A 22,073-nucleotide genomic window follows, 5' to 3' on the forward strand; every position below is an offset into this window, starting at 1 on the left:
GGGAATGATAGAAGGAAGGCGGAGCTCAGACCAGGGGAAAATGGCCGCCGCTCCTGACGTCACTAGACCGTCAGGGAATCTATTGCGGTTTGTTCTTATTGCTGCTGCCGGACTGGTCTATAAGAAAATGGCCGCCGGCCTCCTGCACTGAGGACTTTTATGGTTTAAATATTACTGGGGGCGGAGGTGCGGGCGTGGTGTAGAGGGGAGGGGCCAATAACCAGAAAGCAGCCTTTGCCAATCATGCCCTACTTCCTGACTGTGCGTTCCACCTTACTTCCGGACTGTGCGTTCCACATACAGGAAGTGAGTTTTCATCGACTGCTTGCTGCCTCGCAGTGTACGTGGAGATCAGGTAATGGCGTCTTACTATACAGGGGGAGCAGCCTGTGGTGCCCTGATATTATTACTATACAGGGGGAGTAGCCTGTGGTGTCCTGATATTATTACTATACAGGGGGAGCAGCCTGTGGTGTCCTGTTATTATTATTATACAGGGGGAGCAGCCTGTGGTGTCCTGTTATTATTATTATTATTCAGGGGGAGCAGCTTGTGGTGTCCTGTTATTATTATTATACAGGGGGAGCAGCCTGTGGTGTCCTGTTATTATTATTATTATACAGGGGGAGCAGCCTGTGGTGTCCTGTTATTATTATTATACAGGGGGAGCAGCCTGTGGTGTCCTGTTATTATTATTATACAGGGGGAGCAGCCTGTGGTGTCCTGTTATTATTATTATTATACAGGGGGAGCAGCTTGTGGTGTCCTGTTATTATTATTATACAGAGGAGCAGCATGTGGTGTCCTGTTATTATTATACAGGGGGAGCGACTTGTAGTGTCCTATTATATTTTTTCTGGGGGAACAGCCTATTGTGTGATTTTATTATTAATATAAAGGGAGAGCAGAATGGGGTGTGTTGTTATTAGTGTTATACAGGGGGAGCAGGTTTTTGTGTACGGTTATTATTATACAGGGACAGCAGCTTGTGGTGTCCTGGTATTATTATTATACATTGGGAGTGATGGTGATTTCCTACAATACAGGAGGAATGGTCTGTGGTGTCCTGCTTTTAAATACATCTGTTATTATTGTTATACTGGGGTGCAGCCTTTAGTGTCGTTATTATTATTACTACAGGTTGATTATCCCATATCCAAATATTCCGAAATACAGACTTTTTTGAGTGAGAGTGAGATAGTGAAACCTTTGTTTTTTGATGGCTCAATGTACACAAACTTTGTTCAATGCACAAAGTTATAAAAAAATATTGGCTAAAATTACCTTCCGGCTGTGTGTATAAGGTCTATATGTAACAGAAATGCATTCTGTGCTTAGACTTGGGTCCCATCACCATGATATCTCATTATGGTATGCAATTTATTCCAAAATACGGAATAATCCAATATCCAAAATACCTCTGGTCCCAAGCATTTTGGATAAGGGATACTGTGGGGATTGGAAATATTGCTCAAAATCTAGGATGTATTAAAGCAGAGACCGTAATATCCCTGGCATGTGTATCAGCTGATAATTGGAGCAGTATGAAGTAAATGTATATCAGACTCCTGGGAGTGTCACAGTGACATAACATATCTATAATAATAATACAGGAACATGACTGGGGAGGTGAGGGCATCTGGGAATATCACAGTGACATCACTTATATCTATAATACTAATAATAATAATACAGGAACATGACTGGGGAGCTGAGGGGATCTGGGAGTATCACAGTGACATCACTTATATCTATAGTAATAATACAGGGACATGACTGGGGAGGTGAGGGCATCTGGGAATATCACAGTGACATCACTTATATCTATAGTAATAATACAGGGACATGACTGGGGAGGTGAGGGAATCTGGGAGCATCATAGTGACATCACTTATATCTATAGTAATAATACAGGGACATGACTGGGGAGGTGAGGGGATCTGGGAGCGTCACATTTACATTACTTATATCTATAGTAATAATACAGGAATATGACTGGGTAGGTGATGGGATCTGGGACCATCACAGTGATGTCACTTATATCTATAGTTGTAGTACAGGTACATGACTGGGGAGGTGAAGGGATCTGGGAGTGTCACTATGACATCACTTATATCTATAGCTATAATACAGAAATATCACTGGGGAGGTGAGGGGATCTGTGAGCATCACCGTGACATAACTTATATCTCTAGTAATAATACAGGGACGTGACTGGGGAAGTGAGGGGATCTGGGAGTATTTGCAGCTATATTGATGTCTCCCCATTTTGCAGGGTTACACAGTAGTGAAGAAGATATCTGGTGAGTGTGAGACACCCAGCAGCCATCCTCGTGTGTCAGGCGGACTAAGCACGACCCACAGCCCCATCACAGTGCCTCCACCTCACTCACTGATACATGAGAGACACAGTGACCAGAAGATCCTGGAACTCACCAACAAGATCATTCAGCTGCTGAAAGGAGAGGTGACTGCTGGGAATGGAACATTATACAGTAACACCAGGGGACGTGTCTGGGTGGTGACTGCTGGGAATGGGACATTATACAGTAACACCGGGGGGATGTTTCTGGGTGATGACTGGAGAGGTGACTGCTGGGAATGGGGCATTATACAGTAGCACCAGGGGATGTGTCTGGGTGATGAATGGAGAGGTGACTGCTGGGAATGGGGCATTATACAGTAACACCAGAGGACGTGTCTGGGTGATGACTGGAGAGGTGACTGCTGGGAATGGGACATTATACAGTAACACCAGAGGACGTGTCTGGGTGATGACTGGAGAGGTGACTGCTGGGAATGGGGCATTATACAGTAACACCAGGGGATGTGTCTGGGTGATGACTGGAGAGGTGACTGCTGGGAATGGGGCATTATACAGTAACACCAGGGGACGTGTCTGGGTGATGACTGGAGAGGTGACTGCTGGCAATGGGGCATTATACAGTAACACCAGGGGACGTGTCTGGGTGATGACTGGAGAGGTGACTGCTGGGAATGGCACATTATACAGTAACACTGGGGGATGTGTCTGGGTGATGTGTGGAGAGGTGACTGCTGGGAATGGGACATTATACAGTAACACCAGGGGATGTGTCTGGGTGATGACTAGAGAGGTGACTGCTGGGAATGGGACATTATACAGTAACACCAGGGGATGTGTCTGGGTGATGACTGGAGAGGTGACTGCTGGGAATGGAGCATTATACAGTAACACCAGGGGATGTGTCTGGGTGATGACTGTATCACTGTGTGTGTCAGGTTCCTATAAGGTGTCAGGATGTCACTGTCTATGTCTCCATGCAGGAGGTGGAGTATATAGAGGAACACAAGGGTCTTTACATGGACGTGATGATGGAGAATCACCGGCCCCTCACATCACTGGGTAAGAGGAGACTGTCATGTATTGTACAGGGGAGAGCAGGTATGGGGGCCCCTATATACACACATCACCTGATAATCACATATATACACTGTACTCAGTCACTGTGTGTCTCCTATAGATGGGCCCAGTAACAGAGATACCCCAGAGAGATGTCCCCGTCCCCTGTATTCCCAGGATTGTACAGAGGAGAATCACAGGATCCCACAGGAGGATCAGGTAGGCGGTATTTAGGGTCTCCCCAATATACCAAAGTGACTGTCACTATATGATCTGTAGAGGAGCTGTGCGTCTTATACACTGATATTATATTGTTTCACCTCAGTTTAACCTGACTGTATGCAAATGTCATTATAGGTTTTGTTATTTTATTTGTAGGTAGAACGTCTGTCTAATATTAAAACAGAAGATACAGAGGGAGAAGAAGAGACGTATGTGACTGATATAAAGGCAGAAGATATAGAGGGAGAAGAAGAGACGTATGTGACTGATATAAAGGCAGAAGATATAGAGGGAGAAGAAGAGACGTATGTGACTGATATAAAGGCAGAAGATACAGAGGGAGAAGAAGAGACGTATGTGAGGGGTGATCAGCAGTGTAAGGAGGAGGAGATCCCTACAGATATCAGCACAGGTGAGTAATAAACACTTATTACAGAAGTCACATATTCTCCTTCCTCAGTCACTACAGCAATCTCTTATCCTACACCCTCCTCTGTCAGTACAGACTAATGTGGAATATGTATTTCTGCTGCGGGGTACACTGGGCTCCACAGGGAATGACATTGGGATGTAGAGTAGGCTCTTGATCCGATGCACCAACAGGCTCAAAGCTTTGACCTTCTTCCCAGAATGCATAGCGCCATTCCTCTATAACCCCACCTTTGTGCACAGGAGCTCAGTTTTGTAGTTGGTGCCATGCAGTAAGCAGGCATACAACACGGGTGCTGCAGCCCCAGGAAATAGCTTTTTAAAGAAATTCATGCCTCACAAGAAGATGCTGGCTCGCTACCCCCTCGCTGCGGAGCTAAGTAAAAATTGGGAATCACACCCGCCAGTGGATTCGCAGGTGGCGCAGCTGGTGGTATCCTCAGCACTGCCCGTAACTATTGTCACGTCCCTGAGAGAGCCGACGGATAAGCGTGTGGAGGGTTGTTTAAAGGCAATTTACACCCTAACCGGTGCTGCACATAGGCCCACCATTGCCGCGACATGGGCTGCAGAAGCTGTGGAAGCGTGGGCTCAGGAGCTGGAGGCGGAGTTGCCGTCCAACGCTTCTGATCATGCTAGACAATGCTTGTCATATATTGTCACAGCGTGTCATTACATTAAGGAGGCGGCTTCGGATACAGGTATTCTGGCGGCCAAGGTTTCTACTACGTCCATACTGGCTCGCCGGATTCTATGGTTGCAGTCCTTGTCTGTGGATCTGTCTTCTAAGAAAACCCTGGAGGTACTCCCGTTTAAGGGAGACATTCTTTTCGGAGAAGACCTCAATAAGATAGTGGCTGACTTAGCTTCTGCTAAAACAATGTGTTTACCTAGTATTGCCCCTTCGTTGCCGAAGGCTAAGAGTACTCCTTTGTCCTTCAGGGTAAGCAAAGGGTCAGGCGTACTCGAAACAGGTACGCACTTCCAAACCAAATAAGCACAAACTGGCCTGGGCTACCCGTCAGCCTGCTTCCAAAACTAAATTGCCTGCCGCATGGGGGATCCTAGGGTGGGGGGGCGACTTCTAGGGTATACCCAGGAATGGTTGAAGACCACTTCCGATGCCTGGGTACGGGAAGTCGTCACTTGAGGTTACACCGTATCTTTCAAAAATCGCCCCTCTCATAGATTTTGCCTGATAGACATCCCTTCGGATCAGGTAAAGGCAAAAACTCTTCATTCGGTGGTACAGTCCCTACTGGACACAGGAGTGGTAGTACAGGTGCCTCTGGCTCAGAGAGGCAAGGGGTACTATTCACCGCTGTTCCTAGTCCCGAAACCGAATGGGTCTTCCCGGCCCATTCTCAACCTCAAGTCCTTGAACAAATTTGTGAAGGTCTCCAAGTTTCGTATGGAAACTCTTCGCTCTATTGTTCTGGCATTGGAACCTGGGGATTATATGGTCTCCCTGGACATACAGGATGCTTACCTGCATATTCCCATTGCAATGTCGCATCAGCAATACCTGAGGTTTGCGGTTGGCAACCTCCATTACCAATTTTGGGCGTTACTCTTTGGTTTGACCACGGCTCCGCAAGTCTTCACCAAGGTTATGGTGGTCATGACGGCTGTGCTCCGCCGTCAAGGGGTCAGGATCCTACCATACCTGGACGACTTGTTGATCCTGGCAAATTCCCCAGAAACTCTCCTACGCCATCTGCATCTGCCTATCCAGTTTCTGCAAGCCCACGGGTGGCTCATCAACTGGAAGAAATCTTCCCTGGCCCCTGCTTGGAGCATGGTGCACCTGTGGGCAGAGGCGGATTGGCCATAGGGCTTGCAAGGAAGATTCCCGGTAGGCCGACGCACCTGTGGGGCCTGTTTTGTTTGAGGACATGTGGTCCTTTTTATAGACATAATGAATAAGATACAAAATAATTTGCATATATGAAAATGACTTTGCCACTTAGCCTGTGATTGCAGATGATCTAGTGTATGCTCTGTCTGCCTGCTTGGCTGACATATAAGAGTGAGTGAATAGTGATTGGGATACGCGGTTGGTGTAATAAGCAAGAAAATATATCTACCTAAAGAATTATATAGTTTCCTAAATTCTGAAGGTGTACCATATAATGTGCTCATAATATGTAATTTTATTTATTTTTAACTTCCCCCTTGATGCTGGACATGCCCACTATCTGGAAAGTCTTGGGGGGAGGGTGCTGCTGCCCTGGCCCATGGCTAGACCTTACACCTCTGGTGCTGCCCATGTGGGGCCACTAGTACATATTTCTCTGACGTCCTAGTGGATGCTGGGAACTCCGTAAGGACCATGGGGAATAGCGGCTCCGCAGGAGACTGGGCACAAATAAGAAAGCTTTAGGACTACCTGGTGTGCACTGGCTCCTCCCCTATGACCCTCCTCCAGACCTCAGTTAGATCTTTGTGCCCGGCTGAGCTGGATGCACACTAGGGGCTCTCCTGAGCTCCTAGAAAGAAAGTTAGATTTAGGTTTTTTTATTTTCAGTGAGACCTGCTGGCAACAGGCTCACTGCTACGAGGGACTGAGGGGAGAAGAAGCGAACCTACCTGCTTGCAGCTAGCTTGGGCTTCTTAGGCTACTGGACACCATTAGCTCCAGAGGGATCGAACACAGGCCTAAACTCTGTCGTCCGGTCCCGGAGCCGCGCCGCCGTCCCCCTTACAGAGCCAGAAGCAAGAAGTGGTCCAGAAAATCGGCGGCAGAAGACATCAGTCTTCATCAAGGTAGTGCACAGCACTGCAGCTGTGCGCCATTGCTCCTCATGCACACCTCACACTGCGGTCACTGACGGGTGCAGGGCGCTGGGGGGGGTCGCCCTGAGCAGCAATAACACACCTTGGCTGGCAAATATACACCATATATAGTCCAAAGGGCTATATAGGTGTAAATTAACCCCTGCCAGATTTCCAGAAAAAGCGGGGGAAAGTCAGCCGAGAAAGGGGCGGAGCTATCTCCCTCAGCACACCGGCGCCATTTTCCCTCACAGCTCCGCTGGAAGGATCGCTCCCTGGCTCTCCCCTGCAGTCCTGCACTACAGAAAGGGTAAAAAAGAGAGGGGGGGGCACTCAATTTAGGCGCAGTGTATGATATAAAAGCAGCTATAAGGGAAAACACTCTGTATAGTGATATCCCAGTATATATAGCGCTCTGGTGTGTGCTGGCATACTCTCCCTCTGTCTCTCCAAAGGGCTAGTGGGGTCCTGTCCTCTATCAGAGCATTCCCGGTGTGTGTGCTGTGTGTCGGTATGGCTGTGTCGACATGTATGATGAGGAGAATTATGTGGAGGCGGAGCAAATGCCTGTAAATGTGATGTCACCCCCTGCGGGGTCGACACCTGAGTGGATGGACTTATGGAAGGAATTACGTGAAAGTGTCAACTCCTTACACAAAAGGTTTGACGACATGGGACAGCCGGCTACTCAGCTTGTGCCTGTCCAGGCGTCTCAAAGGCCATCAGGGGCTCTAAAACGCCCGCTACCTCAGATGGCAGATACAGACGTCGACACTTATACCGACTCCAGTGTCGACGACGAGGAGACTAATGTAACTTCCAATAGGGCCACCGGTTACATGATTGAGGCAATGAAAAATGTTTTACACATTACTGACATTACCCCAGGTACCACTAAAAAGGGTATTATGTTTGGTGAGAAAAAACTACCCGTAGTTTCTCTGACGTCCTAGTGGATGCTGGGAACTCCGTAAGGACCATGGGGGGGATAGCGGCTCCGCAGGAGTCTGGGCACATCTAAAGAAAGCTTTAGGACTACCTGGTGTGCACTGGCTCCTCCCCCTATGACCCTCCTCCAAGCCTCAGTTAGATCTCTGTGCCCGAACGAGAAGGGTGCACACTAGGGGCTCTCCTGAGCTTCTTGGTGAAAGTTTTAGTTTAGGTTTTTTATTTTCAGTGAGTCCTGCTGGCAACAGGCTCACTGCATCGAGGGACTAAGGGGAGAAGAAGCGAACTCACCTGCTTGCAGAGTGGATTGGGCTTCTTGGCTACTCGACATTAGCTCCAGAGGGACGATCACAGGTCCAGCCTGGATGGGTCCCGGAGCCGCGCCGCCGGCCCCCTTACAGAGCCAGAAGAGCGAAGAGGTCCGGAAAAATCGGCGGCAGAAGACGTTCCTGTCTTCAATAAGGTAGCGCACAGCACCGCAGCTGTGCGCCATTGCTCTCAGCACACTTCACACTCCGGTCACTGAGGGTGCAGGGCGCTGGGGGGGGCGCCCTGAGACGCAATAAAACAAATACCTTACATGGCAAAAAATACATCACATATAGCTCCTGGGCTATATGGATGCATTTAACCCCTGCTAGAACATACAGAAAAACGGAAGATAAGGCCGCCGAAAAGGGGGCGGAGCCTATCTCCTCAGCACACTGGCGCCATTTTCCCTCACAGCTCAGTTGGAGGGAAGCTCCCTGGCTCTCCCCTGCAGTCACTACACTACAGAAAGGGTTAAAAAAAGAGAGGGGGGCACTAATTAGGCGCAGTATTAAAACATACAGCAGCTATAAAGGGAAAAACACTTATATAAGGTTATCCCTGTATATATATATATATATAGCGCTCTGGTGTGTGCTGGCAAACTCTCCCTCTGTCTCCCCAAAGGGCTCGTGGGGTCCTGTCCTCTATCAGAGCATTCCCTGTGTGTGTGCTGTGTGTCGGTACGTTTGTGTCGACATGTATGAGGAGAAAAATGATGTGGAGACGGAGCAGATTGTCTGTAATAGTGATGTCACCCCCTAGGGGGTCGACACCTGAGTGGATGTACTGTTGAAAATTACGTGACAGTGTCAGCTCTGTATAAAAGACAGTGGTTGACATGAGACAGCCGGCTACTCAGCTTGTGCCTGTCCAGACGTCTCGTAGGCCGTCAGGGGCTCTAAAGCGTCCGTTACCTCAGATGGCAGATACAGACGCTGACACGGATACTGACTCCTGTAGATAACCGTGTTTTCCAATAGGGCCACACGTTGCATGATTGAGGCAATGGAAAATGTTTACACATTTCTGATAATACGAGTACCACCAAAAAGGGGTATTATGTTTGGTGAGGAAAAACTACCTGTAGTTTTCCTGAATCTGAGAAATAAAATGAGGTGTGTGATGATGCGTGGGTTTCCCCCCGATAACAATTGATCATTTCTAAAAAGTTATTGGCAGTATACCTTTTCCCGCCAGAGGTTAGGGTGCGTTGGGAGACACCCCCTAGGGTGGATAAGGCGCTCTCACGCTTGTAAGAACAAGGGCTCTACCCTCTCCTGAGATGGCCGCCCTTAAGGATCCTGCTGATAGAAAGCAGGAGGGTATCCTAAAATGTATTTACACACATACTGGTGTTATACTGCGACCAGCAATCGCCTCAGCCTGGATGTGCAGTGCTGGGTTGGCGTGGTCGGATTCCCTGACTGGAAATATTGATATCCTAGATAAGGACAGTATATTATTGCCTATAGAGCATTTAAAAGATGCATTTCTATATATGCGTGATGCACAGCGGAATATTTGCCGACTGGCATCAAGTATAAGTGCGTTGTCCATTTCTGCCAGTAAAGTGGTCAGGTGATGCGGATTCCAAACGGCATTTGGAAGTATTGCCTTAAAAAAGGGGACATTTGGGGTCGGTCTTTCAGACCTGGGGGCCACGGCAACAGCTGGGATATCCACGTTTGTACCCCAGGTCGCCTCTCAAAATAAGACGATGTATTATCAGGCGCAGTCCTTGTTGGCAAGCGGACAAAAGGTTCCTCTTTTCTGCTCGTGACAGAGGGAGAGGAAAAAGGCTGCAGAGATCAGCCAGTTCCCAGGAACAGAAACCCTTTCCCGCCTCTGCCAAGCCCTCAGTATGACGCTAGGGCTTTACAAGCTCAGGCACGGTGGGGGCCCGTTCTCAATGAATTTCCGTGCGCAGTGGGCTCACTCGCAAGTAGACCCCTGGATCCTTCAGGTAATATTTCAGGGGTACAAATTGGAATTCGAGACGTATCCCCCTCGCCGTTTCCAAAAGTCGGTTTTACCGACGTCTCCCTCTGACAGGGAGGCAGTTTTGGAAGCCATTCACAAGCTGTATTCCCAGCAGGTGATAATCAAGGTACCCCTCCTGCAACAGGGAACGGGGTATTATTCCACACTATTGTGGTACCGAAGCCAGACGGCTCGGTGAGACCGATTCTAAATCTAAAATCTTTGAACACTTACATACAGAGGTTCAAATTCAAGATTGAGTCACTCAGAGCAGTGATTGCGAACCTGGAAGAAGGGGACTACATGATGTCTCGGGACATCAAGGATGCTTACCTTCATGTCAAAATTTACCCTTCTCACCAAGGGTACCTCAGGTTATGGTACAGAACTGTCACTATCAGTTCAGACGCTGCCGTAGGGCTGGTCCACGGCACCCCGGGTCTTTACTAAAGTAATGACCGAAATGATGATATTCCTTCGAAGGAAGGGAATTTTAGTTATCCTTTACTTGGACGATTCCCTGATAAGGGTAAGATCCAGGGAACAGTTGGAGGTCGGTGTAGCACTATCTCAGGTAGTGTTGCGGCAGCACGATTGGATTCTCAATATTCCAAAATTGCAGCTGGTTCCGACGACTTGTCTTCTGTTCCTAGGGATGATCCTGGACACAGTCCAGAAAGAAGGTGTTTCTCCCGGAGGAGAAAGCCAGGGAGTTATCCGAGCTAGTCAGGAACCTCCTAAAACCGAGCCAAGTCTCAGTGCATCAATGCACAAGGGTTCTGGGTAAAAATGGTGGCTTCCTACGAAGCAATCCCATTCGGCAGTTTCCACGCAAGAACTTTCCAGTGGGACCTACTGGACAAATGGTCCGGGTCGCATCTTCAGATGCATCAGCGGATAACCCTGTCACCAAGGACAAGGGTATCCCTCCTGTGGTGGTTGCAGAGTGCTCATCTTCTAGAGGGCCGCAGATTCAGCATTCAGGACTGGGTCCTGGTGACCACGGATGCCAGCCTGCGAGGCTGGGGAGCATTCACACAGGGAAGGAATATCCAGGGCTTATGGTCAAGCCTGGAGACATCACTTCACATAAATATCCTGAAGCTAAGGGCCATTTACAATGCTCTAAGCTTAGCAAGACCTCTGCTTCAAGGTCAGCCGGTGTTGATCCAGTCGGACAACATTACGGCAGTCACCCACGTAAACAGACAGGGTGCCACAGGAAGCAGGAGGGCAATGGCAGAAGCTGCAAGGATTCTTCGCTGGGCGGAAAACCATGTGATAGCACTGTCAGCAGTGTTCATTCCGGGAGTGGACAACTGGGAAGCAGTTTTCCTCAGCACGACCTCCACCCGGGAGAGTGGGGACTTCACCCAGAAGTCTTCCACATGATTATAAACCGTTGGGAAAAACTCGACAGGTATTGCGCCAGGTCAAGGGACCCTCAGGCAATAGCTGTAGACGCTCTGGTAACACCGTGGGTGTACCAATCAGTGTATGGGTTCCCTCCTCTGCCTCTCATACCCAAGGTACTGAGAATTATAAGATGGAGAGGAGTAAGCACTATATTCGTGGCTCCGGATTGGCCAAGAAGGACTTGGTAACCGGAACTTCAAGAGATGCTCACGGAGGATCCGTGGCCTCTACCTCTAAGAAGGGACCTGCTCCAGCAAGGACCCTGTCTGTTCCAAGACTTACCGCGGCTGCGTTTGACGGCATGGCGGTTGAACGCCGGATCCTGAAGGAAAAAGGCATTCCGGATGAAGTCATCCCTATCCTGATCAAAGCCAGGAAGGATGTAACCGCAAAACATTATCACCGCATTTGGCGAAAATATGTTGCGTGGTGCGAGGCCAGTAAGGCCCGACGGAGGAAATTCAACTGGGTCGATTCCTACATTTCCTGCAAACAGGAGTGTCTATGGGCCTGAAATTGGGGTCCATTATGGTTCAAATTTTGGCTCTGTCAATTTTCTTCCAAAAAGAACTAGCTTCAGTCCCTGAAGTTCAGACGTTTGTTAAAGGGGTACTGCATATACAGCCTCCTTTTGTGCCTTCAGTGGCACTTTGGGATCTCAATGTAGTTTTTGGGTTCCAAAAGTCACATTGGTTTGACCCACTTAAATCTGTGGAGTTAAAATATCTCACAGGAAAAGTGGTCATGCTGTTGGCTCTGGCCTGGGCCAGGCGCGTGTCAGAATTGGCGGCTTTTTCCTGTAAAAGCCCTTATCTGATTTTCCATTCGGACAGGGCGGAATTGAGGACTCGTCCTCAGTTTCTCCCTAAGGTGGTTTCAGCGTTCACCTGAACCAACCTATTGTGGTGCCTGCGGCTACTAGGGACTTGGAGGACTCCAAGTTGCTAGACGTTGTCAGGACCCGGAAAATATATGTTTCCAGGACGGCTGGAGTCAGGAAATCTGACTCGCTGTTTATCCTGTATGCACCCAACAAGCTGGGTGCTCCTGCTTCTAAGCAGACTATTGCTCGTTGGATTTGTAGTACAATTCAGCTTGCACATTCTGTGGCAGGCCTGCCACAGCCAAAAATCTGTAAATGCCCACTCCACAAGGAAGGTGGGCTCATCTTGGGCAGCTGCCCGAGGGGTCTCGGCTTTACAACTTTGCTGAGCAGCTACTTGGTCAGGAGCAAATACGTTTGTAAAATTCTACAAATTTGATACCCTGGCTGAGGAGGACCAGGAGTTCTCTCATTTGGTGCTGCAGAGTCATCCGCACTCTCCCGCCCGTTTGGGAGCTTTGGTATAATCCCCATGGTCCTTACGGAGTTCCCAGCACCCACTAGGACGTCAGAGAAAATAAGAATTTACTTACCGATAATTCTATTTCTCGTAGTCCGTAGTGGATGCTGGGCGCCCATCCCAAGTGCGGATTGTCTGCAATACTGGTACATAATTATTGTTACCAAAAAAAAATTTGGGTTATTGCTGTAGTGAGCCATCTTTTCTAGAGGCTCCTTTATTATCATGCTGTTAACTGGGTTCAGATCACAAGTTGTACAGTGTGATTGGTGTGGCTGGTATGAGTCTTACCCGGGATTCAAAATCCTTCCTTATTGTGTACGCTCGTCTTGGCACAGTATCCTAACTGAGGCTTGGAGGAGGGTCATAGGGGGAGGAGCCAGTGCAAACCAGGTAGTCCTAAAGCTTTCTTTAGATGTGCCCAGACTCCTGCGGAGCCGCTATCCCCCCCCATGGTCCTTACGGAGTTCCCAGCATCCACTACGGACTACGAGAAATAGAATTATCGGTAAGTAAATTCTTATTTTTTCCTGCATCTGAGGAATTAAATGACGTATGTGAATAAGCGTGGGCTTCCCCAGATAAGAAATTGGTAATTTCTAAACGGTTATTGTTAGCGTACCCTTTCCTGCCAGAGGATAGGGCACGTTGGGAAACACCTCCTAGGGTGGATAAAGCGCTCACACGTTTGTCAAAGAAGGTGGCACTACCGTCTCCGGATACGGCCGCCCTAAAGGAACCTGCTGATAGAAAGCAGGAGGCTATCCTAAAGTGTATATACACACATACAGGTGTTATACTGCGACCAGCTATTGCCTCAGAATGGATGTATAGCGCTGCGGCTGCGTGGTCAGATTCCCTGACAGAGAATATTGATACCCTGTATAGGGACAATATATTACTGACTCTAGAGCATATAAAAGATGCGCTCTTATACATGCGTGATGCACAGAGGGATATTTGCCGGCTGGCATCAAGAGTAAGTGCAATGTTCATTTCCGCCAGGCGAGGGTTATGGACTCGGCAGTGGTCAGGTGATGCCGACTCGTAAAGGCACATGGAAGTTTTGCCTTATAAAGGGGAGGAGTTATTTAGGGAAGGTCTGTCGGACCTCGTTTCCACGGCGACAGCGACAGCTGCCCCCCAACAAAAGAAAGCACCGTACTATCAAGCACAGTCCTTTCGGCCCCATAAGGGCAAGCGAGCGAGAGGCGCGTCCTTTCTGCCAAAAGGCAGAGGTAAAGGAAAAAAGCTGCAGCAGACAGCCAGCTCCCAGGAGCAGAAGTCCTCCCCCGTTTCCGCCAAGTCCACAGCATGACGCTGGGGCTTCGCAGGCGGACCCAGGTACGGTGGGGGCCCGTCTCAAGAATTTCAGCACACAGTGGGCTCGCTCACAAGTGGATCTTTCAGGTAGTATCTCAGGGGTACAGACTGGAATTCGAGACGCCTCCCCCCCGGCGTTTCCTAAAATCTGCCTTACCGAAAACTCCCTCCGACAGGGAGGCAGTGTTAGAGGCTATACATAAACTGTATTCACAAAAGGTGATAATCAAGGTGCCCCTCCTTCAACAAGGAAGGGGTTACTATTCCACAATGTTTGTGGTACCAAAACCGGACGGTTCGGTGAGACCCATTTTAAATTTTAAATCCTTGAACACATATATAAAGAGGTTCAAGTTCAAGATGGAATCGCTCAGGGCGGTTATCTCAAGCCTGGAGGAAGGGGATTACATGGTATCACTGGACATCAAGGATGCTTACCTGCATGTCCCCATTTACCCTCCTCACCAGGAGTACCTCAGGTTTGTGGTACTGGACTGTCACTACCAGTTCCAGATGCTGCCGTTTGGGTTATCCATGGCACCGAGGGTCTTTACCAAGGTAATGGCCGAAATGATGATACTCCTTCGAAAGAAGGGAGTTTTAATTATCCCGTACTTGGACGATCTCCTGATAAAAGCGAGGTCCAAGGAACAGTTGTTGGTGGGGGTAGCACTTTCTCACGAAGTGTTGCAACAGCATGGTTGGATTTTCAATATCCCAAAGTCACAGCTGGTTCCTACGACACGCCTTCTGTACCTGGGGATGATTCTGGATACAGACCAGAAAAGAGTGTTTCTTCCGGAGGAGAAAGCAAAAGAGTTGTCGTCTCTAGTAAGAAGCCTCCTAAAACCAGGACAGGTGTCAGTGCATCAATGCACGAGAGTCCTGGGAAAGATGGTAGCCTCATACGAGGCAATTCCATTCGGCAGATTCCACGCAAGAACCTTCCAGTGGGACCTGTTGGACAAGTGGTCCAGATCGCATCTTCAGATGCATCAGAGGATAACCCTGTCGCCAAGGACCAGGGTGTCGCTACTGTGGTGGCTGCAGAGTGCTCATCTCCTAGAGGGCCGCAGATTCGGGATACAGGACTGGGTCCTGGTAACCACGGATGCCAGCCTTCGAGGCTGGGGGGCAGTCACACAGGGAAGAAATTTCCAGGGACTGTGGTCAAATCAGGAGATTTCTCTTCACATAAATATTCTGGAATTAAGGGCCATCTACAATGCCCTAATCCAGGCAAGACCTCTGCTTCAAAACCAGCCGGTACTGATACAATCAGACAACATCACGGCGGTCGCCCATGTAAACAGACAGGGCGGCACAAGAATCAGGGGGGCAATGGCAGAAGCCACAAGGATTCTCCGATGGGCAGAGAATCACGTGTTAGCACTGACAGCAGTGTTCATCCCGGGCGTAGACAACTGGGAAGCAGACTTCCTCAGCAGGCACGACCTCCACCCGGGGGAATGGGGACTTCATCCAGAAGTCTTCCAAATGATTGTAAACCGTTGGGAATGGCCAAAGGTGGACATGATGGCGTCCCGCTTCAACAATAAAACAAAAAAGATATTGCGCCAGGTCAAGGGACCCTCAGGCGATAGCAGTGGACGCTCTAGTGACACCGTGGGTGTACCAGTCGGTTTATGTGTTCCCTCCTCTGCCTCTAATTCCCAAGGTGCTGAGAATTATAAGAAGGAGAGGAGTAAGAACGATACTCGTGGTCCCGGATTGGCCAAGAAGAGCTTGGTACCCGGAACTTCAAGAGATGCTCACAGAGGACCCATGGCCTCTACCGCTAAGGCGGGACCTGCTCCAGCAGGGACCCTGCCTGTTCCAAGACTTACCGTGGCTGCGTTTGACGGCATGGCGGTTGAACACCGGATCCTGAAGGAAAAAGGTATTCCGGAGGAAGTCATCCCTACCCTGATCAAGGCCAGGAAGGATGTAACCGCACAACATTATCACCGCATTTTGCGAAAATATATTGCGTGGTGTGAGGCCAGGAAGGCCCCAACGGAGGAATTTCAACTGGGTCGATTTCTGCATTTCCTGCAAGCAGGAGTGACTAGGGGCCTCAAATTGGGGTCCATTAAGGTCCAGATTTCGGCTCTGTCGATTTTCTTCCAGAAAGAATTGGTTTTCATTGCCTGAAGTTCAGACATTTGTCAAGGGAGTGCTGCATATTCAGCCCCCTTTTGTGCCCCCAGTGGCACCTTGGGATCTCAATGTGGTCTTGGGGTTCCTGAAATCACATTGGTTTGAGCCACTTAAAACGGTGGATCTGAAATATCTCACGTGGAAAGTGGTCATGTTGTTGGCACTGGCTTCGGCCAGGCGTGTGTCAGAATTGGCGGCCTTGTCTTGTAAAAGCCCTTGTCTGATCTTCCATAAGGATAGGGCAGAATTGAGGACTCGTCCCCATTTTCTCCCGAAGGTGGTATCAGCTTTTCACTTGAACCAACCTATTGTGGTGCCTGCGGCTACTAGTGACTTGGAGGATTCCCAGTTACTGGACATTGTCAGGGCCCTGAAAATTTATGTTTCCAGGACGGCTAGAGTCAGGAAAACTGACTCGCTATTTATCCTGTACGCACCCAACAAGCTGGGTGCTCCTGCTTCTAAGCAGACGATTGCTCGCTGGATTTGTAGCACAATTCAGTTTGCACATTCTGCGGCGGGACTGCCGCATCCTAAATCAGTGAAAGCCCATTCCACAAGGAAGGTGGGCTCATCTTGGGCGGCTGCCCGAGTGGTCTCGGCTTTACAACTTTGCCGAGCGGCTACTTGGTCAGGGTCTAATACTTTTGCAAAATTTTACAAATTTGATACCCTGGCTGAGGAGGACCTTGAGTTTGCTCATTCGGTGCTGCAGAGTCATCCGCACTCTCCCGCCCATTTGGGAGCTTTGGTATAATCCCCATGGTCCTTACGGAGTTCCCAGCATCCACTAGGACGTCAGAGAAAATAAGAATTTACTCACCGGCAATTCTATTTCTCGTAGTCCGTAGTGGATGCTGGGCGCCCATCCCAAGTGCGGATTGCTGCAATACTTGTACATTAGTTATTGTTAACTAATCGGGTTATTGTTGAGAGCCATCTGTTCAGAGGCTCCACTTGTTATCATACTGTTAACTGGGTTTAATATCACAAGTTGTACGGTGTGATTGGTGTGGCCGGTATGAGTCTTACCCGGGATTCAAAATCCTTCCTTAATCGTGTCAGCTCTTCCGGGCACAGTATCCTAACTGAGGTCTGGAGGAGGTTCATAGGGGGAGGAGCCAGTGCACACCAGGTAGTCCTAAAGCTTTCTTATCTGTGCCCAGTCTCCTGCGGAGCCGCTATTCCCCATGGTCCTTTTCCAGCATCCACTACGGACTACGAGAAATAGAATTACCGGTGAGTAAATTATTATTTTTTCCAGGGATGCTTTTTGTTCCCAATCTGCTCCTGCCTGTGGGCGTTGTTGGACACTCACAACCAGCAGTTGTTTTTGTCTCAGAAGAAAGTCCTGAATCTTCAGGACAGGATTCGATGCTTCCTATCTTGTCCGCAAGTGTCGATACATTCGGCAATGCAAGTGCTAGGTCTCATGGTGTCTGCTTTCAACATGGTGGAGTATGCTCAATTCCATTCCTGCCCTCTGCAGAAGCTAATTCTTACCAAGTGGGACGACTTGCCTCACCGGATCAGGTCTCAAATGATTTCCTTGTCTCTGGAGGTCCATCTGTCACTGAGCTGGTTGCTTCAGGACCAACGATTTAGCAGGGTTCGTCCCTTCTGGATCTTCAGCTGGGTCCTTCTGACGACGGATGCCAGTCTGAGAGGTTGGGGTGCTGTGTTGGAACTACACTCCCTTCAGGGTTGGTGGATCAAGGAGTCGTCTCTCCTCCTGATAAACATTCTGGAATTGCGGGCGGTGTTCCACTCATTGAACTTGGCCCTCATTTAATACAGAACAGACCTGTTCAAGTACAGTTGGACAACGCCACCACGGTGGCGTACATCAATCATCAAGGCGGCACTCAAAGCCACATGGCATTGAGGGAAGTATCACGGATTGTTCAGTGGGTGGAACGTCATCTGTCAGCCATATCGGCAGTGTTCATTCCGGGGGTCCTAAACTGGGAAGCGGACTTTCTCATTCGTCAGGACGTACATGCCAGAGAGTGGAGCCTCCATCCAGAAGTGTTTCAACTCCTTGTGGACAAGTGGGGCCTTCCAGATGTGGACCCGTATGCATCTGGACACAATCACAAGGTTCTGGTCTTCAGAGCAAGGACAAGGGATCCTCAAGCAGCGTTCGTGGACGCACTGGCAATTTCATGGAACTTTCGGCTGCCATACATGTTCCCTCCGGTGTCACTCCTGCCCAGAGTAATAAGGAAGTTCAAGAAAGAAGGAGGAATCCTGCTTCTGATCGCTCCAGCGTGGCCCAGATGGCATTGGTTCTCAGACCTTCAGGGTCTCTCGATAGAGAATCCCCTTCTACTTCCGCAGTGTCCAGATTTCCTCGTTCAGGGCCCCTGTGTATATTAGGATTTAGCCCGATTGGCTTTGACGGCGTGGCTCTTGAAGCTTCCGTCTTGAAGGCCAAAGGATTTTCTGAGGCGGTCATTCAAACCACGTTGAAGGCCCGGAAACCGACCTCTGCTCGGATTTACCATAGGGTCTGGAATTTTTACTTTGCTAGGTGTGCATCTAACAATTATGACGCTTACAAGTTTAGTACGGCCAAACTTTTGGCCCCTCTACAACAGGACCTGGACTTGGGCCTTCGTCTGGCCTCCATCAATGTTCATATTTCTGCCTTGTCGGTTTGGTTCCAGAGAAAAATTGCGACCTTACCTGATGTGCATGCGTTCACTCAGGGTGTGTTGCGGATTCAACCTCCTTATGTCCCGCCTGTGGCTCTTTGGGACCTGTCGGTGGCTCTGGAGGCGTTGCAAGGGTCTCTGTTTGAGCCTCTTGAATCTGCAGACCTTAAGTGGCTTTCCCTTAAGGTATTGTTTCTGCTGGCTATTGTCTCTGCTAGACAGGTGTCGGATTTGGGTGCCTTATCTTGTAGGTTACCTTATCTGATTTTTCACCGTGATCGGGCGGTTCTTAGAACACGTCCCGGGTATTTACTGAAGGTGGTGTCCTCTTTCCACCTTAATCAGGAAATCATGGTTCCGGCCTTTGCCTCTCCTGACTTGTCTTCCAAAGAGAGGTCTTTGGATGTGGTATGGGCTCTCTGTATCTATGTGAAGAGGACAGCTCCCATCAGGAAGTCGGATTCTCTCTTTGTTCTGTTTGTTTTTCACAAACGTGGCTGGCCAGCTCACAAGCAGACCCTGGCCAGATGGATTAGAATGGTGATTGCACATGCTTATGTACAGGCTGGCCTTCCAGCTCTTGCTACCATAAAGGACCTTTCTACTCGGTCGGTTGGACCTTCTTGGGTGGCCCGCCGTGGTGCGACCCTTGAACAATTGTGCAAGGCGGCTACATGGTCCTCAGTGAACACGTTCATAAGGTTCTATGCCTTTGATACTTCCGCCTCAGAGGCCAGGATGCTTCCTTTGGACGCCGGGTTCTTGTGCCCGCTACAGTGCGTCCCCTCCCATAAGGAACTGCTTTAGGACATCCCCAATGTCATTCCCTGTGTACCCCGCAGCAGAAAACGAGATTTATGGTAAGAACTAGTTGTTAAATCTCTTTCTGCGAGGTACACTGGGCTCCACAAGGCACCCACCCTGATGCACTTAGCTTTTTTGGGTTGGTATGGCATTAGCCGCTGACACTTTCTCCTGTCATGAGAATGTTTTGTGTGTGTGTGTGTGGCTACTAACAGTTGTCTCTTTTCCTTGCTACTGCATTGGACTGGTTAACAAAAACTGAGCTCCTGTGCACGGAGGCGGGGTTATAGAGCAGGCGGCGCTATGCTTTCTGGGAAGAAGGTCAAAGATTTGAGCCTGTTGGTGCCTCGGATCAAGATCCTATTCTACACCCCAATGTAATTCCCTGTTGAGCCCAGTGTACCTCGCAGAAAGAGCTTTAACAATGGTAAGTTCTTACCATAAATCTCATTTGGAGTCGGGAGCCATTAGCCTCTATTATACTCCTGATCTCCTCCTCATATCATGTCACTGTGTGTTACCAGCCTAGAGATCTGACCAGTCTCCTCCCCACACTCTCTGGTGTATCTCATACATCAGGAGACATCATCCCTATTATACTCCTGCTCTCCCCTCACATCATGTCACTGTGTGTTACCATCCCAGAGATCTGACCAGTCTCCTCCCCACACTCTCTGGTGTATCTCATACATCAGGAGACATCAGCCACCTATTATACTCCTGCTCTCCCCTCACATCATGTCACTGTGTGTCACCAGCAGCCATACTGTGTGCTAGCAGTACCTCTGCCTATAGTATTACATGCCAGGTATTCAATGAGAGTGTCTCTATTAGCACATGCCAGTCTGTATATAAACCACTCTCATACGTCCTAGAGGATGCTGGGGGGGTCATCATAAAACCATGGGGTATAGACGGGATCCGCAGGAGACATGGGCACTTTAAGACTTTGAAAGGGTGTGAACTGGCTCCTCCCTCTATGCCCCTCCTCCAGACCCCAGTTTTAGAATTGTGCCCAGTGAGACTGGACGCACTACAGGGAGCTCTACTGAGTTTCTCTGAAAAGACTTTGTGTTAGGTTTTTTATGTTCAGGGAGGCTGCTGGCAACATTCTCCCTGCTTCGTGGGACTTAGGGGAGAGACGTATGACCCACTTCCAGTGAATTCAATGGCTCTGCTTCTGGCTACAGTACACCATTAGCTCCTGAGGGTCTGATCGCTGGGTACGCCTAGATGCTCACTCCCGCAGCTTGCCGTCACCCCCTTTCAGAGCCAGAAGACAGGTGAGTAGCAGAAGAAAAGAAGACTTCAGCTTCACTGATGGCATTTTCTGAGGTACTGCGCAGCGGGCAGACGCTGCGCGCTGAGCTCCCACACACAGCACTACAGGGTGCAGGGCGCGGGGGGGGCACCGTGGGCAGCTAAAATCATCCTCATTATTCCACTGGCAAGAGGGGACATTAGTGCCACGGCACTGTCCTAACCCCCGCCAGTATAAATATCAGAAAATGCGAGACAGAAGCACGCCATTAAGGGGGCGGAGCTTCTTCCTCACAGCGCCATTTCTTCTCCGCAGGCTGCAGAGACGCTGGTCCTCCTCACACTGACAAGTACCAGGGGTACAAAACGGAGGGGAGGCAGGTCAATTGGTGCAATATATATGTGACTGTAAAAGCGCTTTAGGTCTGAGGCAATTTCTTGGTGTTTTCAGACCCGTTGATTTAGCGCTGGGTTGTGAGCCCTCTGCGTCTCTCTGACAGACTTTACTGTGGGTCTGTCCCCTATATGCCCAGTTTGCCTGTGGGTGTTTGGTGCACGTGTGTCGACATGTCTGAGGCTGAAGGCTCTTCCCAGGAGGAGGCTGTATTGGGGACACAGACTACTGCGGGGGTGACCCAGTCTGCACCGCCGACGCCGGATTGGGTAAATGTGTTGAACGCCTTGAATGCTAATGTGGCTCTTATTAGTAAGAGGCTGGATAAGTCTGAGTCTCAGACCCAGGCATGGAAGAAATCTGTAGAAGATATGTTATTGCAAAGTCGGGTCCCCTCAGGGTCACAAAAACGTACGTTGGCCCAGTTGGCAGACACTGATACCGACACACTCTGATTCCTGTGTCGACTATAGCGATTCCAGATTAGATCCAAAATTAGCAACTAGCATTCAATACATGATTGTGGCAGTTAAAGATGTATTACATATCACTGAGGACCCGGCTGTCTCTGATAAAAGGGCCTGTATGTATAAGAAAAGGAAACCTGAAGTGACGTTTCCTCCCTCTCATGAACTGAACACTCCATTTGAAAAGTCTGGAAAGGTCCT

At 49.2% G+C, this 22,073-nt stretch overlaps 1 protein-coding gene across 2 annotated transcripts in view; it reads left to right on the forward strand.

Annotated features, from left to right (window-relative positions):
* Positions 1-277: 277 nt before the first annotated feature.
* LOC134983698 (gastrula zinc finger protein XlCGF26.1-like) overlaps positions 278-22,073 on the forward strand; it is a 35,330-nt gene continuing 13,534 nt past the window's right edge. For both annotated transcript variants that reach the window (XM_063949354.1, XM_063949355.1), the window contains exons 1-5: positions 278-355; positions 2,276-2,467; positions 3,307-3,385; positions 3,504-3,601; positions 3,761-4,016. In XM_063949354.1, coding sequence (XP_063805424.1) covers positions 3,343-3,385; positions 3,504-3,601; positions 3,761-4,016 — 397 coding nt within the window. In that variant the 5' untranslated portion in view covers positions 278-355; positions 2,276-2,467; positions 3,307-3,342. The remainder of the gene's footprint in view (positions 356-2,275; positions 2,468-3,306; positions 3,386-3,503; positions 3,602-3,760; positions 4,017-22,073) is intronic.

The sequence above is a fragment of the Pseudophryne corroboree genome (genome assembly GCF_028390025.1).
Source record: "Pseudophryne corroboree isolate aPseCor3 chromosome 3 unlocalized genomic scaffold, aPseCor3.hap2 SUPER_3_unloc_21, whole genome shotgun sequence".
In the NCBI taxonomy this organism is placed as follows: Eukaryota; Metazoa; Chordata; class Amphibia; order Anura; family Myobatrachidae; genus Pseudophryne; species Pseudophryne corroboree.